We start from the raw sequence: 16,289 nt of genomic DNA, 5'->3' as shown, positions 1-16,289 counted from the left end.
CTCGTGGCGAAGAAGATGTTCTCTTAAATACCCAGGGCCTAAATTGTTTAGGGCTTTATAAGTTATAACCTGCACCTTGTATTTTGCCCAGCAACTTATTGGTAGCCAGTGTAGCTCTTTCAATACTGGAGTAATGTGGTCTCTCGAGATAGCATTTACATTTTTAGCATTTACATTTTTATATACCGCTCTATAGCCGGAGCTCTCTAAGCGGTTTACAATGATTTAGCATATTGCCCCCAACATTCTGGGTACTCATTTTACCGACCTCGGAAGGATGGAAGGCTGAGTCACCTTGAGCCCCTGGTCAGGATTGAACTTGTAACCTTCTGGTTACAGGGCGACAGTTTTACCACTGTGCCACCAGGGGCACTGTGCCACCAGGGGCTCAGGGTCATCATCAGGAGATGACCCAGAGACCAACCTGGCTGCCATATTCTGTACCAACTGCAGTTTCCAGACTACATATAAAGGCAGCCCCACACAGAGCGCATTGCAGTAGTCAAGTCTGGAGGTTGCCAGCATATGTACCACTGTTCTGAGGTTGTTTATTTCAAGAAACAGCTGGCATATCAGCCAGCTGGCTGATCAGCCGAAGCTGATAGAAAGCACCTCTGGTCACCACCTCCTCAACCTGGGACACCGGGAAGAGGTCCATGTCCAGAAGCACCCCCAGACTGTGTACCTGTCCCTTCTGGGGAAGTGTGACCCCATCCAGAACTGGCAGATCAAAATCATCTCCCAAGTTCTGACTCTGCACAATAACTACACCCATCTTATCTGGATTAAGTCTCAGTTTGTTATCCCTCATCTAGCCCATCACTTCCTCTAGGCAGGCATTTAGGGAGTTTATGCTTTCTCTTGATGATGTTAACATGGAGAAATAGATTTGAGTGTCATCAGCATACTGATAACACCCTGCACCAAATCTCCTGATGATCTCTCCCAGTGGTTTCATGTAGATATTAAAAAGCACTGGAGACGGTATGGAGCCCTGAGGGACACCATAGGAAAGTTCCGATTTTGAAGAGCAACAGTCTCCAAGTGACACCATCTAGAATCTGCCCAAGAGTTAGGAGTGGAACCACTTCAAAGCAGTGTCTTCCATTCCCAAACCCCTCAGATCTCCAGAAGGATACTATGGTCAATAGTATTAGAAGTCACTGAGAGATCCAAAAGGACCAACAGAGTCACACCTCCTTCATCAATTCCCAGTTGGAGATAGTCCAGCAGGCCAACCAAGGCAGTCTCCACCCTATAGCCTGCCCGAAAACCAGTTTGAAATGGGTCTAGATAATCAGTTTCCTACAATACTGCCTGGAGTTGACTCCAAACTGGAGTTTTGGGTCATTTGTTTCCACCAAGGAAGACATACCAAGTAGGAAAAAAGGGAGGCACTACACAGCTCTTACAATGCAGCTTCGCTCTAGAATCTTTCTTTTGGTGGCCAGCAGTGCTCAGCCCTGGAATCTATGAAGTAAATAGACCAGGGGTTCCCAGGCTTGGGTGCCCAGATGTTGTTGGACTACAACTCCCATCAACCCTAGTCACAATGGCCTTTGGGGACTCAAGGCTGGGAAATCCCTGACCTAAGCCAATGGCCATAATCACCGGCTGTGGCAGAATGCCAAAGGGCAGTTGTTGTTGTTGTTGTTTGTATTATTCTTCAGAAGACGCATTGTAGCAGATTAAAGCCTTTGTCTCAGAGCAAGCTCACGTGAGGGAAAGAAATGCTGAATCATCCCTGCTGAGCTTTCTGGCTAGGCTTCTCCTAAAACTATCCTGTAATTATCGGTAGGTTCAAAGGCTGCCACCACCACCCTGCTTATCAACAGAGCGTGAACCTCCCCAGGCTTGGGGTGGAATCCCAAGGGAAGCTCTCTTTATTTTGCTATTGGATAAGCACAACAATCTTCCACGTGCAAGCCTACATGTGGTGAGGAAACTGATAGCTGCTGAACATCTGAGGATGTATTTGCACCAGATAACTCCCCTTCCCCCACCCCACCTTTTCTTGAGTTAAAAAAAAAAATCTACTTGGAGAGGCTTGTAAAAAGGAAAGAACGGGGGGAAACCCAGTTTTATTCAATTACTACAGATTGCTTCCATCTGAGGCTTCTAGCTTTCTTAGATACACTCAAAGATACTTAGTAGGTTACAAAAATAGGTTGTCTCAGGCACATTTAAATGTTTACAGAGTCCTTTGCAATGCCCTAGGTAGGATGGGCAGAGACTAGTGTTTCTTATTTCAAATATGTTGCAGATGAACTATAATAAAATAGTATTAGGAATATGCAAAAGCACACACCCCAAAGAAATAGAAATTCTAATGCAAAGTCTGACTAAACAAAACTTTCCCTAGACTAAACTTCCCTTTTCCTTGAACTCACCAAACACCGGTTGAGAATCAAGCCCCTGCAGTTCTCTCTTCCAAGAGCTGCAGTCCTTCTCCTGCAGCCAGCCTCCATAGCCAGATGTCCTGCTTCTCTAACAAAAACCTGCCCTTCTTGTTCCCAGAATTCCCCACAACTGCTCTCTAGGTCCCACCCACCTGGTGTACTGATTGGCTGCCCTAGAGTTCACCAGCGTGTCAGTCAAGACAAGGGTTCACTCCCTGCTAACTCTTTAGGGGGAGGGGTGACTGATCACTACACATATATTTCACTTTTCAACCCAAGAAAGCTCTCCAAGTGGTTTAAACACTAAAAGAAAAGGATGGTTCCTGTCCCAAAAGGACTCACAATTTGACAACAAAAAGGCACAAGGGAGATGCCAGCAAACAGCCACTGGAAAAGACGCTGTGCTGGTACTGAACAGGGACCACCATTGCTCTCTGCCTGCTCAGTGTAAGAGAACCACCACTAATTAGGGGCTGATGAAGATGACGTCCTTTCTTTTGCTTTTCCTGAATCTCCTGTCCACACGTGCTGTCAGCATATACTATCTGAGCATGTGCAAAGTGCCTGTCTTCCCCAAACCTTTGGAAACAGTCCCTCTCGGTCACTGCATATCTACACAGGAGGTTTGTCGTATTAGTGGGCACAGATGAGGCAGGCTCAGCTCAGTTTCCCCTAATATTGGGGGCACATTCCCTTCGAAACAAATCCCCTAAAAGAAGCCCATTCTCTCCACAGCGAGGAAGTCTGTGCATTTATTCAGACTAGCCAAGGTAGGCCAGCCATAGAGTTGCAGCCTTGTGCCTGACGGCCGGGGAAGCCGCGTGGCCTGGATAAATGAAGGGTTATTTTACCAGCGCCATTAAGACCTTCACGCAAGGGGCGTCATTAGGCAAATTAGCCAGTGATGACTTTCTAAGTATCCCATTACAAGCGGAAAGACGCCCTTCTCTGCCAGCATGGCACAGTGCAAGACCCAAAGGCCTGCCTGCCTACCCATCTGGCTCCTCACTTCTCCGAGTAATGCGGGGTGAGGAACGTTGGTGCCACATCAAGTTGCCCTGGGAGGAGACTAAATGGTGTCTTTGCTCAAATATGTTTGGATACCAAATCGGCAACTTGAGAAACAATTACTAGAAGAAAGGCCTGGCCGCATACACAGAGAGAGAGAGAGAGAGAGAGAGGCTGGGCTAGCCCAGGCAGAATCAATGCCAGCAGCCCCAGAGTCTTCAGACCCCCGCCCTGGGCATCACTTCCCCACTTTTTATGCCTCCCTTTCCATAGTGCAATGGCAGAGCCTCTTCTTTGCAGACAGAAGGTCCCCGGTTCACCCCCTGGCAGCATCTCCAAGTAGGGCTGGGAGGGACTCCTGAGAGGAACCCTGGAGAGCTGCTGATGGTCAGTGTAGACAACGCTGAGCGAGACAGACCAAGGGTCGGGCACTGTCTAAGGCAGCTGCCCACATTCAGACATTAAAAGGGTGTAGGAAACGCCCACCCCCATAACAATCAGGTACTTGAAGTATCTTCCCTACAAGGAAAGGCTAAAGGCTTTTTTGTTTATTATTATCTCTTGTTTACACAGTCATACAGGTGTTATTGACTGGTTTGTTTTATCCAGACATCGAGTCCTTCCCAAGGACCTGGGATGGCCGAATTTTATTGTCAATGGTTATAGATATCGTCGCAGAATATAGGCTGTTCCCAGTAAAGCTGCTTTTTGTAACTGGCTGATGGTGATTTCTGTGGCCCCTATAGTGTTGAGGTGCTCTTTGAGGTCTTTTGGAACTGCACCCAGGGCGCCAATTACCACTGGGATTATTTTGGTCTTTTTCTGCCACAGCCTTTCAATTTCAATTTGTAGATCTTTGTATTTGGTGATTTTTTCTATTTCTTTTTCTTCTATTCTGCTAGCCCCTGGTATTGCTATGTCGATTATTTTCACTTGTTTTTCTTTCTTCTTGACTACAGTGATATCTGGTGTATTGTGTGGCCGATGTTTGTCTGTTTGTAGTCGGAAGTCCCATAATATTTTTACATCTTCGTTTTCTTCAACTTTTTCAATTTTATGGTCCCACCAATGTTTGGCTACAGGTAGCTTGTATTTTTTGCAGATGTTCCAGTGTATCATCCCTGCTACCTTGTCATGCCTTTGTTTGTAGTCAGTCTGTGCGATCTTTTTACAACAGCTGATTAGGTGGTCCACGGTTTCATCTGCTTCTTTACAAAGGCGGCACTTGCTGTTTGTTGTGGATTTTTCGACTTTTGCTCTTATTGCATTTGTTCTTAGTGCCTGTTCTTGCGCAGCCAGTATTAAACCCTCTGTTTCTTTCTTCAAGCAACCATTCTTAAGCCATTGCCAGGTCTTGGTGATGTCTGATTTTCCACTTATATTGTGCAAATATTGACCATGCAGGGGCTTATTTTTTCCATTTTTCTGCTCAGTTCTTGACTTGTTCTTTCTTGTAGGCCTGCTTTGTTTCATTGGTGTTGAATAGTTTTGCGTTATTGACCATTTTAAGGCGACCATCTTGGTGAACACACAAGCACTGAAGAGTTGCCCAGCTGGGTCATACCCCCCAAGTTGCCCAGCTGGGTCATACCCCCCAAGTCCTGCTTCTCACAGGGGCCAACCCGAAGCTGTGGGAAGCCCACAAACAGAGCAGGGAGGCAACCAGCTCTCTCCTGTTGATTTTGCCCCAGCATCAGAGACGGAGAGGTCCTTCCAAGTTCTAGTACAGGGCTGGCCAACCTGAGGCTCTCCAGTTGATGCTGGACTGCAAATTATTACAGCTGGGGACGATGGGAGTTGTGGTCCAACAGCTGGAGAGCCTCAGGATAGACTCCTGTCTATCCACTTTCTCCACATCATGCATGATTTTCTGAACTTCTACGATGCCCCCTTAGTCACCTTTTTCTAAAGTAAAAAGCTATAGGAACATAGGAAGCTGCCTTATGCTGAGTCAGACCCTTGGTCCATCTGTTTGAGTATTGGCTGCTCTGGCTGGCAGCAGCCAGCCCCCCAGTGTGTCAGGCAGGAGTCTTCCTTTCCCAACCCTAGCTGGAAAGATTGCAGGCCTTCTGCCTGCAACACAGATGCTCTTCCTCTGAGCTGAGACTCCATTCCCAGATGGGGGAAGCACAAATGTTGTAACCTTTTCTCATAGGAAAGCTGTTCTAGCCCTTGTCCTGAGCTGGGTTTTTGGGTTGCCCTTTTCGGTTTTTGGGTTGCCCTTCTGGGTTGCCCTTTTCGGTACCTTTTCCAGATGCACAATATTCTGTTGGAGGCAAAGCGAGCTTAACTGCACACAGCATCCCAAATGTGGCTGCCCCACAGGTTACCATGACTTAATTTCACTCCATTGTGCCCCATGTCCGTTAGTGGAAGATCTCCCACTTCAGGGCATCAAAAGGACTTGGGAGAGGCCTGGAACTCTATGATCCTCTGCATGCATGTACAGCAAGCCTCACGTAAAATCGCCGTTTGTGTTTTATTTATTTATTTGTTATATATAAGGAAAGGAAAGGGAAAGAAAGGAAAGGTGGTGCCGTTGAGTCAGTGTCAACTCCTGGCGACCACAGAGCCCTGTGGTTTTCTTGGTGGAATACAGGAGGGGTTGACCATTGCCTTCGCCCGCTCAATATGAGGTGATGCCTTTCAGCCCCTTCCTATATCGCTGCTGCCCAATATAGGAGTTTCCCAGAATATGGGAAACACACCAGCGGGGATTCGAACCAACAGCCTCCTGCTCTCTAAGCCGGTTGCTTCCCCTCCGCCACCAGACGAGCCGGTGAAGTTCGAACCTCTCCAGACTCCAGATGATCTCAATGGGTGGTGGGACTCATGGCGAAGAAGAGGTTCTCTTGAATCCCCTGGGCCTCCGCTGTTTCGGGCCTCCTCTGCCCCGGCCCTCTGGAATGCGCCACTGAGGCATCACCCCCTTGACTTTATTTGCGCCTGGAAGCAGCCGTTGACTGGTTGCTTCTGCCACTCGAGCCCTGGCATCTCGCCGGTTGCTGGCATCCGGAGCCGTCTCTCCGCGCCTTGCTCCAGCAGGTTACTCCTTGGTGCATGGGGACAAGGTGGAAGGTGCTGCCAATTCAGGGATGGGATTTCCAGGCAGTCTTAAGCCCCAGAACTGTTATTCTTAAAGAAACAAATTTAACCGCTTCTCTGGAGGGATCCGTGTGTTCCTAGCCCACGCGACTGGTTCCGGGATGCTGGAAACAGATTCTGCAGCTCTGACCAAACTGTGGTTCAGGCAGGGCCAAACAGGGCCATCCATTTGGGCAGGGGTGGCCAGCCTGAGGCTCCCCAGCTGTTGCTGGACTACAACTCCCACCACCCACAGCCACAGTGCTTTAAAGCTGGGGGTGATGGGAGTTGTAGTCCAGCAACACCTGGAGCGCCTCAGTTGGGCCACCTCGGGGCCACTGAGATGGGGCAGGGGGCAAGGGGCAGGGGTGGGAGGGAACTGCGTGCTTTGGGGAGGAATGGCTTCACAAATCAGGAGCCTTTCGTTTTCAGAAAGTACTGACTGTTCTCATACCCCACTTTCCAGCCAAGATTAGCTTGCCATTAAAAGTGGCTTACAATTAAAATCCTTACAGAGGCCCAATGTAATCAGGGGTGGCACTGGAGCAGGTGGGGGCAGCGGTCTCTTCTGGCAGTTGATGACATCATCTAGGTTCTAGATTCTTCCTGGTCGTGAAGAGGCCCCTCTGAGGACCGGCAGTCTTCTGGCCTCTTGCTTTGGGGTCCAAGCCTTTCGGGCGTCAGGTGCCCCAAGATCCATACACCCCTCCAGGACCATCATTCCTTCCCAGCCCTGAACCCCACGGGCTCTCTCCCTACAGGTCATGGCTACCCACGTCCCCGTGGCCCCCGGCCTCCCTCAGATGCTCAAGGCAGGCATGAAGTACTTCAGCGGCCTCCAGGAGACCCTTTTCAGCAACCTCACGGCCTGCAAAGCTCTGGTCCGCTCCTTGCGCAGCTGCTACGGTCCTCTGGGTCGCAACAAGTTGGTGGTCAACCATCTTGGGAAGACCTTCCACACCTCCCACGCGGCCACCATCTTGCGGGAGCTGGAGCTGGAGAACCCGGTTGCTTGCCTGCTGCGTACAGCGGCTGAAACCCAAGAGGAAGAGACTGGTGACGGCACCAATTTTGTCATCCTCCTAGCTGGAGCGCTGCTGGAGAACGCAGAGAAGCTACTGCGGTCTGGTCTCCCCGTGGTCCACATCCGGGCCGGCTACGAGATGGCCTGTAAGGAGGCCCTGCGGCTCCTTCCTGGCCTGACGTGCCACGTGCTGAAAAACCCACGTGACATGGATGAGGTGCTGTTGGCCCTGCAGACCACGGTGGGCAGCAAGGTCTTCGGCCACCAGAAGTTCTTGTCCAGACTCGTGGCCAAGGCCTGCATCCTGGTGCTCCCCGCGGACTGCACAGCCTTCAACCCAGATCTCATCCGTACCTGCAAAATCCCAGGGGGCAGCGTGACAGACTCCTGTCTCCTGGAAGGGATGGTCCTTTGCACGGAGGCCGAAGGGATCGTCAGGCGGGTGGAGAGGGCCCGGATCGCGGTCTACGGTTGCCCCTTTGGCCCATCCGGGTTGGAAGCGAAGGGCACCGTTCTCTTCAACAGCGCCGCAGAGCTGAAGAATTTCAGCAAAGGCGAAGAAGGCCTGATGGAGCGACACATCCAGGCCATCGCCAAGACCGGCATCAACGTGCTGGTGGTTGGGGGGAAGGTGGAGGATTCGGCCCTCTTTTATCTCAACAGGTACAGGATAATGGTGGTCCGAGTGGCTTCTCGTCTGGAGCTGCAGTGCCTTTGCCAAGCAGTGGGAGCCACCCTGCTGCGTAGCGTGGTCGCCCCGCAGCCGGAGGAGATCGGAAACTGCCGACGCGTCTATATGAGTGAGATCGGGAGCATCTCTGTGGTTGTCTTCAGTCAAGATGGCACCACTTGTCCAGTAGTCACCCTGCTACTCAGAGGAGCCACCAAGGAGATGCTGGAGTGCGTTGATGAAGCCATCCAGGACGGGGTCAACGTTTACAAGCTTCTGGGCAGTGACTCCCGCCTCTTGCCTGGGGCCGGGGCCACGGAAATGGCGCTCTCAGTGCGGCTCAACACTCTGGGGATGTATTACCCGGGATCGGAGCAGTACGGCATCCTGGAGTTCTCCCAGGCCTTGAAGACCCTCCCAGCCACCCTGGCAGAAAATGCGGGCCTGCCGGTCAACGAGGTGATGGCAAAGATCGAGGTGCAGCACCAGCTGGGCACCCAGAACACGGGCATCAAGCTGAGCGGGGAGGTGGCCGGCACAATCGATGCTGCCAAGGAAAAACTGCTAGACCCCTTCTTGGCAAAGTACCGGGGGATCACGCTGGCTACCCAGACGGTGGTCACGCTGCTGAGTGTGAGTGAGATCATGGTGGCCAAGAAGAGCGGAGGGCCCAAGCCCAGAGGGGAAAACCCCAACTGGGACCAAGAACCCGACACACTGGATTGAAGGGGAGCTCCCGCATCCCAAAAGACGACCAAGATCGCCTGATAAATAAAGTACGCTGACTGTTGTTGACAGGGTCTCTGCTGTCTCCTGTTTGTTCTTTAAGAGGCCATGGGGTCACCATCATGGTGCTGGGCAAGACAGAGAGTAGGGCCATACGCATGACCAACAACTGGGTAGGAGATGGGTCCCACCCAGTTTTGGGAGCTAGGCACATCCTCATTTGGTGATTGTAGGTTAGATAAAAACAAGGTCTTGTGGCAGCAAGCATGACTTGTCCCCTTCGCTAAGCAGGGTCCGCCCTGGTTGCATATGAATGGGAGACCACTGTGAGCACTGCAAGATATTCCCCTCAGGGGATGGAGCCACTCTGGGAAGAGCATCTAGGTTCCAAGTTCCCTCCCTGGCAGCATCTCCAAGATAGGGCTGAGAGAGACTCCTGCCTGCAACCTGGGAGAAGCTGCTGCCAGTCTGTGTAGACAACACTGAGCTAGATGGACCTATGGTCTGACTCAGTATATGGCTGCTTCCTATGTTCCTAAGGTCGGAGGCAAGGAGCTTGCTCGTCCGTCAAGCCCCAGCTGGATAGGACGCTTTCCCCACCTACCTTGTTCAGAAGCTGGGGACGGAATCTGGGTCGGGGAGGCTCATCGCACCCAGCAGCAACTTGAAAGATGAGCAAACTCCCCACCTCCGACTTTGCTTTTATCTAACACATGGCTGCAACACTGGGGCGCATCCAACTCCCAAAACAGGGCAAAGCTCGTCTCCTACCCCAGTTTATGACTGTGTGAACCACCCCACTGTGCATGTGATAAACCATGGCGCACAATTCTGGCCTGTCAGTAGCTTTTTGGACTACAAATCCAATCATCTCCACCTCAGTGGCCAATCGTCAGGGATGATAGGAAACTGTAGCCTGACATCTGTAGGGATTCTAGGCACAAGGAGCCCATATTCTGCCCCAAGAAAAGCTGGATTCTGTGACTTGACATAGGCTATGCAAATCCAGTGCTCTGGCACATATCTGTGGGGAGGGGCAAAGAGGTCTACATTCAAGGAGGGGTGCAGACACCGGGGAAGCTTGAGGGGGAGACATGGGCTATTGGGTTTGGTTGGGAGCTCAGTAAAATGGGGGAGGACTCCTTAGATGCTTAGGGGAAGCATCGGACTGCGGGGAGAGTCTGAACCGCTAAATTCAAGCTCAGGTTCCCGATCATGCGACATCCCGTTACATGCCAGGAAAGGACAGAAAGGGGAAAGAGGAAGAGGAAGGAAAAAGGGAGGCTCAAGGGACCGTTTTTGTGTATTTTGCATTTGCATCTTGCCATTCCTCCAAGGAGCTCATGGGGTCATCTCCAGGAGTGATGCTCTTTTTTCAACAACCCTGCATGGCTCTGGGGTTACTGGGCCCAGCTTGGGATCATGCGCCCATGAGCTCAGTGGTGGAGCCTCTGCTTGGCATGCAGAAGGTCCCGGGTTCAATCCCTGGCAACATCTCCAGGTAGGCCTGGGAGAGACGCCTTCCTGAAACCCCGGAGAGCAGCTGACGGTCCGAGTGGACAACACGGAGCTAGATGGGCCAACAGTCTGACTCAGTCTAAGGCAGCTTCCGATGTCCCCGAGAGCTGCATAGCTGGGTGGGGATCTGAGCCCACGTCTCCCGACATCCCAGGCACAGATCACACCGTTCTCGAGGGATGTGCACGAATCAGTTTTTTCGGTCTGATTTGTACCCGAATCGATTCACCCCCGATTTGTTTTGGGTCCGGACCTGGCCAGCTAGCACGGAGGCGGTTTGTTTTCTCCACAAATCACCCAGAACAAGTAGATCTGGGTACAAATCATTCTGTACCCGAATCAATTCGCACATCCCTACCGTTCTCTCTCAACTGCCCAGTTCCACCAGGGTCCTCCTTGTCCACTTTGCACAGAAATGCAGATACAGACAACTCCTACGCCAGAGTAAACCGGACATGCCCGTCAGCCCACAAGGGTCTTCCAAGGCCTCCCCAAAGATTCACCCCTTGTCAAACCTCCCCTGTGTGGTGTGTGTGGTGTGTGTGATACATAACTGGGGGGAGGGGGGCCTCTGTGGCTTCCGCCTCTCGCTGCCTGCGCATGCCAGCCATTAGCAGGACTCAGCGCGGCAGGCTGCACCTGCAGCCATTTGACGCTGCCGTCCAAGAACCACAATTAACAAGCGCGTTTCCCCCATCCAGCCGCAATTAACTAAATGGCCCACAAACAAGGCCCGGCTCCCAGGAATCAATTGTATTAACCCACGCCAATTCTCAGCCGCCGCCCGGCATTCGGATGAGGCGCTTGCAGGAGGAGGCTGACAGGGATGGGGAGAACTGCTCCCTCGCGCGGCCTGCCCGAAGCCCCTGGGCAAGAGGTGGGGCCAGTGACCCTCCCCTCGGCTTGCACCCCCGAACAAGGGGCTGCCGCAGAAAACCATAACCGAAGAGCCCCAGGGGCTGGCCAGCCTGTGCAACGCATGCGCACGCATCAACCCACACGAGGGGCTACAGGAGAGAAGCATCAGGAGCCCAGGAAGGGCGCTCCCCCCACTGCAGGCGGCTCGGGCCAGTGAGCCATGGCGCCATGGAGGGGGTTCCCCTGACAGAGCTGGCCGGCCCAAGAGCCAAAACCCAGGCGGCGGCAGTTCTCCGGTGCAGCCCCACTGCAACAAACAGGTGGCGCAAGCTCCTGATCCCTGTCCCCGGGACTTGCACAAGAGAATCTCCCTCCGGATAGCCTTTGATTATGAGCAGGAGGGAAACCATTCGGGATGTGCTGCCTTCTACGGAGTTAGGCCCGTGGTCCATCTAGCTCAGTACTGTCTACCCTGACTGGCAGCGGCTTCTCCGAGGCGACAGGCAGGAGCCAATCCCAGCTCTGTCTGGAGATGCTGCCAGGGAGTTGACCTGGGACTTTCTGCTCCGCCACTGAGCTACGGCCCTTCCCCTAAGGCAAGGGCTCCCGACGTTTTTTAACAACTGCACCCCTTCCCTCACAAACCCTCATCTCAGGTTCTTCCCCTGAGGGGACGGGGCTGTAGCTCAGCGGAAGAGCCCCTGCCCGCTTGCAGGCAGAAGGTTCCAAGCTCCCTCCCTGGCAGCGTCTCCAAGAGAGGCCTGAGAGAGACTCCTGCCTGCAACTGTCCTGGAGAAGCCGCTGCCTGTCTGGGTAGACAATCCTGAGCTAGGAGGATCAAGGGACCGACTCACGAGAAGGCAGCTTGCTTTGTTCCTATGAAATCAGGTTGACACTCATGAACCACAAGGGTTCAGGCTCGGAAGCACAATGCTGGCCTGTAATACATGCACTAGTAATCATGAAGAGTGCCTCTGAGCATGTGTGGACCCATCACTACTAAAAGACGGGAGGTGGGGCTGTAACTTAGTGGGTGAGCATCTGCTTTGCATGCAGAAGGTCCCAGGTTCAGTCCTTGGCAGCCTCTCCAGGGAGGGCTGGGGGAGACTGAAATCCTGAAGAGCTGCTACCAGTCAGAGTAGACAATCCTTATCTAGATGGACCGGGGTCTGACTCAGTATAAGCAGATTCTATGGTTAACCGCAGCCTGCCCCTATATTATTTCGTTGAGTTGTATAGCCTCCTCTACGTACATAACACTTTACAGCGAATGAGAGGACAGCTCCCTGCCCCAGGGGGCTTACAGTCTTTAAAAAGGCATAAGGGGGACGGGCAAAGGAAGGGGAGAGGAATGAGGACAGGGTCAAAGGTTGGAAGAATGTGTTGTTATTTCAGCTGCATGTACTCCAGCTTAGTCATTACGGTAGGATGTGGGGATTAGGGGGTCGTGTCAAAGGCGTCACGGAAAAGGTGGGTTAAGGAGGGATATAGATCCAAGAGCCAAGGGCTCTCAGGTCACAAGGAGTATAGCTTTTTTGAGGGCTAGTTTCTTGAAAGCATGAGGACTAGTAGCTCTCTTCTTCATTCCCTCTTTTCCCCATTCCTGAGCAAACAGCTGCTATCTAGTGAGTTGACGACACCGTTCCAACATGCCCCGTGATGGGCAGAGATCCGCCCACCACCACAACATACACAGGTGCGTACACATAAGCTCTCACCCACCCCGTGGGGCCAGCGGAGTCAGTGTTCAGGGGCAGGACAGAGAGGAAATGACTTTCTGAGGGCAGTGAGCACAACAGCACCCCCCCGGTGGCTACAGGAAGCACCACTGGGCAACAACACCTTGACTTGCCACCCTTAAGTTCCCTTTTCAGAGAGATGAGATGGGATACGGGGGATCTTCTAGGAGGACAGAAATACACCCATCTTCCAATTTCTGCTCTGGTACCATAAAAATACCCAGCAAGGGCCCTTTGGACTCAGGATGGGCCCTCCCTCCTGTGCCTGTTGCTTGGGCATAGGGGCCACCCTTGCAGGAGACAAAATATGGAGTTGAAAATATTATGTTGATTGCATACTGTGTTGATTAAAACAACCATTCGCCACTTTGCATCCCCAAAAAGGGACCCTCAAAGTGGTTCAGAGCCCCTATATGATGGTACTAATAAAACAAAAAAATATAATCCAAACCCAAGACCCCAAGAAGCAGAATGGAATGAAATCAACAAATACAGAATTACCTACAAAATGCATTATCAGCAAGATAGTGTGGAAACTGATGCCTAAAAGCACACAGAGAGAAATTCAGCCGGATTTCCCAGGGCAGGGAGTTCCATAGGCACCATTACAGAGAAGGCCCTGAGTTGTCCCCCGATTAAGCTTCCAGTGGGATCAGACCAGCTGTTGATCCTGGGATTGATGTGGCTTTCCGATAAAATATGTAGCTTGGCTTACTGGCTTGAGTCATCTAAGTCACTGGCTTGTAGGAATCTTTCTGCAGTACACCGGCTTCTTGCTGGTGGGAAATTGTGGTCCAGAGATTGTCTAGGGTGGCCCTGTAAGTGGAAGGCAGGAATAGAAGGCCCTTTCATCCCACCCCACTGTGAATTGGGGAGAAAGGGGAAATGTTTATTAAAAGAAAGAATGGGGGGGGGCAGTGTAAGCTGTAAGTTTCGCTTCAGACGAGAGAGGAGTAGCAAGCCCTCCCCTGTGACCCCCCCGCCCCCACCCACAAACTCTTTTACCTTTTTGCAAATACTAATTTGCAAACTGGTGCCAACAAGTAAAATGGAGTCTGTGTTTCCATGGGGAGCTAAAGATAGATCAGAGATGGGGGGGGGAGAATTAAACGGTGGGGGTGAGACCAGGCTGGGAGGAGGAAAGGGGTGCGAGAACAGGGAGGGGGAGTGTGGGAAAGTGTGAGGAAAGAGAGGGGAAAGAGAGAGGGGTGCGATGGCAGGATGCACAGAAGTGCGAACGACAAAGATGGAATGCGAGAGAGAAGATGGAGATGGATGCTGCTGGGTGCAGCTGGGGTGACGTTCCGGGACGGGGAGATGTGGGGAAGAGCGCCTGAAGCAGCAGCAGCAGGAGACCGGAGAGGAGGCAGTCAGCAGCAAGATGGCAGGGACAGAAACCTGCAAGAACAGATACATGGAAAGAGCAGGGGAGCCCAGGAAGCCGTTTCTCATAGGAACACAGGAAGCTGCCATATACCGAGTCAGACCTTTGGTCCATCTAGCTCAGTGTTGTCTTCACAGACTGGCAGCGGCTTCTCCCAGGTTGCAGGCAGGGATCTCTCTCAGCCCTGTCTTGGAGATGCTGCCAGGGAGGGAACTTGGAACCTAGATGCTCTTCCCAGAGCGGCTCCATCCCCTAAGGGGAATCTCTTGCAGTGCTCACAGATCAAGTCTCCCATTCAAATGCAACCAGGGTGGACCCTGCTTAGCTAAGGGGACAAGTCATGCTTGCTACCACCAGACCAGCTCTCCTCTCCTCTCTCCTCTCCTACTGAGTCAGTTTTATACTTGGTCTTTTTCTTGGTCCATCGAGCTCAGTATTTCAACTCTGACCGGCAGCAGCTCTCCAAGGTTTCAGACAGGAGTCTTTCTCAGCCCTCCCTGGAGATGCCATCAGGGAGGGACCCAACCTGGGGCCTCCTGCATGCCAAGCCGATGCTACAGCCCCAGACTGTACCAGAGCCAGCAAGTGTGACCTAGGAACACACGAAGCTGCCATCTACTGAGTCAGACCCTTGGTCCAGCTAGCTCAGTATCGTCTGCACTGACTGGCAGCGGCTTCTCCAAGGTTCCAGGCAGGCAGGCGACTTCCCAAGCCCTGCCTGCACCTGCTGCCAGAGGTTGAACCTGGGATCTTTCTGCTTGCAGCTACAGCCGGCCCCACCCCACAAGGAGGCTTCTCCGTGTCTCCCCCACCCCCACTGCCAGGCAGGTGAAACCCTGGGACGGGTTCACTTGCAGGGGTCAGAATCCTGCTTAATGAAAAACGGGAACCAGTGGTGTCGTAGATGGCACAACCGGGACCCACAAGACCCTCGCCAGAGCCACAAGAGGGAAGCGACAGGGCAGTCACGTCAGCGGACTGTTGATGAGAGCCTAAAAGGCTGTAGAGGGAGGGCATGGAAGGCGGGACATCTTGGCCTGTTCATCCAGCCAGGCTTGGATGGAGGAGGCCTGCCCCTGCCACCCTGTGTGCCAGCCACCGGCTTGCCATGCCAAGCAAGTAAATCCTGCCCAGAGAGGTCTTCTCTCATCACAGGCAACCTCCTTGCACAAAGAGTCACCCTCAGCGGCACCTGTGCGAAAAGAGAAGCAATTGGTTGTATCTGACAGGAAGTGGGTGGGTGGAGCCTGGGGAAAGGGGCAGGACTTCCTGGCAAACTAGTATAAGAAGGAGCTGCCCCCACGAGGAAGATAGTAGACAGAGCTCAACTGTCCTAAGAGTCGCAGGGTAATGAAGAGCAACCGAAGGAGTGTGCAGGACAGGCTGTTGTGATGCGACGTATTTTCTACACCACCTTCTGGGAGGGCAGTTCTTGGACTGAATGGGAGACTAGAAGTGTGAGCAGCACTGGAAGAGATTCCCCTCAGGGGATGGAGCTGCTCTGGGAAGATCAGAAGGGTCCAAGTTCCCTCCCTGGCTTCTCCAAGATAAGACTGAGAGAGAGATACCTGCCTGCAAGCTTGGAGAAGCTGCTGCCAGTCTGTGAGGACAATACTGAGCTAGATGGACCAAGGGTCTGACTCAGTTGGAGGCAGCTTCCTAGGTTCCCATGACTGTCGAGACAGTGTTGCTGCTTGGGAAGTGTGTGAGTCCCTCAGCACTGCAAGACGACCCTCCGAGAAGACGGGGCAGAGACAGAAATGGGCCCTCGTTGCTCCTGCCTGATCGATCCTTCCTGCCCACCCGCCCACACCCTCTCCCCTGATCTGGCTGGATCGGTGGGCCCAGCCGCTGTCCGGACCCCTGGCTCAGCCGGGGC

The 16,289-nt window shown here is 52.6% G+C and overlaps 1 protein-coding gene across 2 annotated transcripts; it reads left to right on the top strand.

The window, feature by feature from the left end:
- Positions 1-6,327: 6,327 nt before the first annotated feature.
- LOC128328969 (T-complex protein 1 subunit theta-like) lies at positions 6,328-8,980 on the top strand. 2 transcript variants are annotated; one of them, XM_053259290.1, is made up of 2 exons: positions 6,328-6,452; positions 7,253-8,980. In XM_053259290.1, exon 2 carries the CDS (start codon positions 7,256-7,258, stop codon positions 8,909-8,911), a length of 1,656 nt encoding a protein of 551 aa, XP_053115265.1. In that variant the 5' UTR covers positions 6,328-6,452; positions 7,253-7,255; the 3' UTR covers positions 8,912-8,980. The 2 variants fall into 2 exon arrangements, with proteins under 2 accessions (XP_053115265.1, XP_053115264.1); XM_053259289.1 differs by having other exon boundaries at positions 6,352-6,485.
- The last annotated feature ends 7,309 nt before the right edge of the window (positions 8,981-16,289 follow it).

Source organism: Hemicordylus capensis, chromosome 6, assembly GCF_027244095.1.
Source record: "Hemicordylus capensis ecotype Gifberg chromosome 6, rHemCap1.1.pri, whole genome shotgun sequence".
NCBI classification, from domain to species: Eukaryota; Metazoa; Chordata; class Lepidosauria; order Squamata; family Cordylidae; genus Hemicordylus; species Hemicordylus capensis.
Note: the sequence above shows the minus strand (reverse complement) of the source record. Positions and strands in the feature narration are given on the sequence as shown.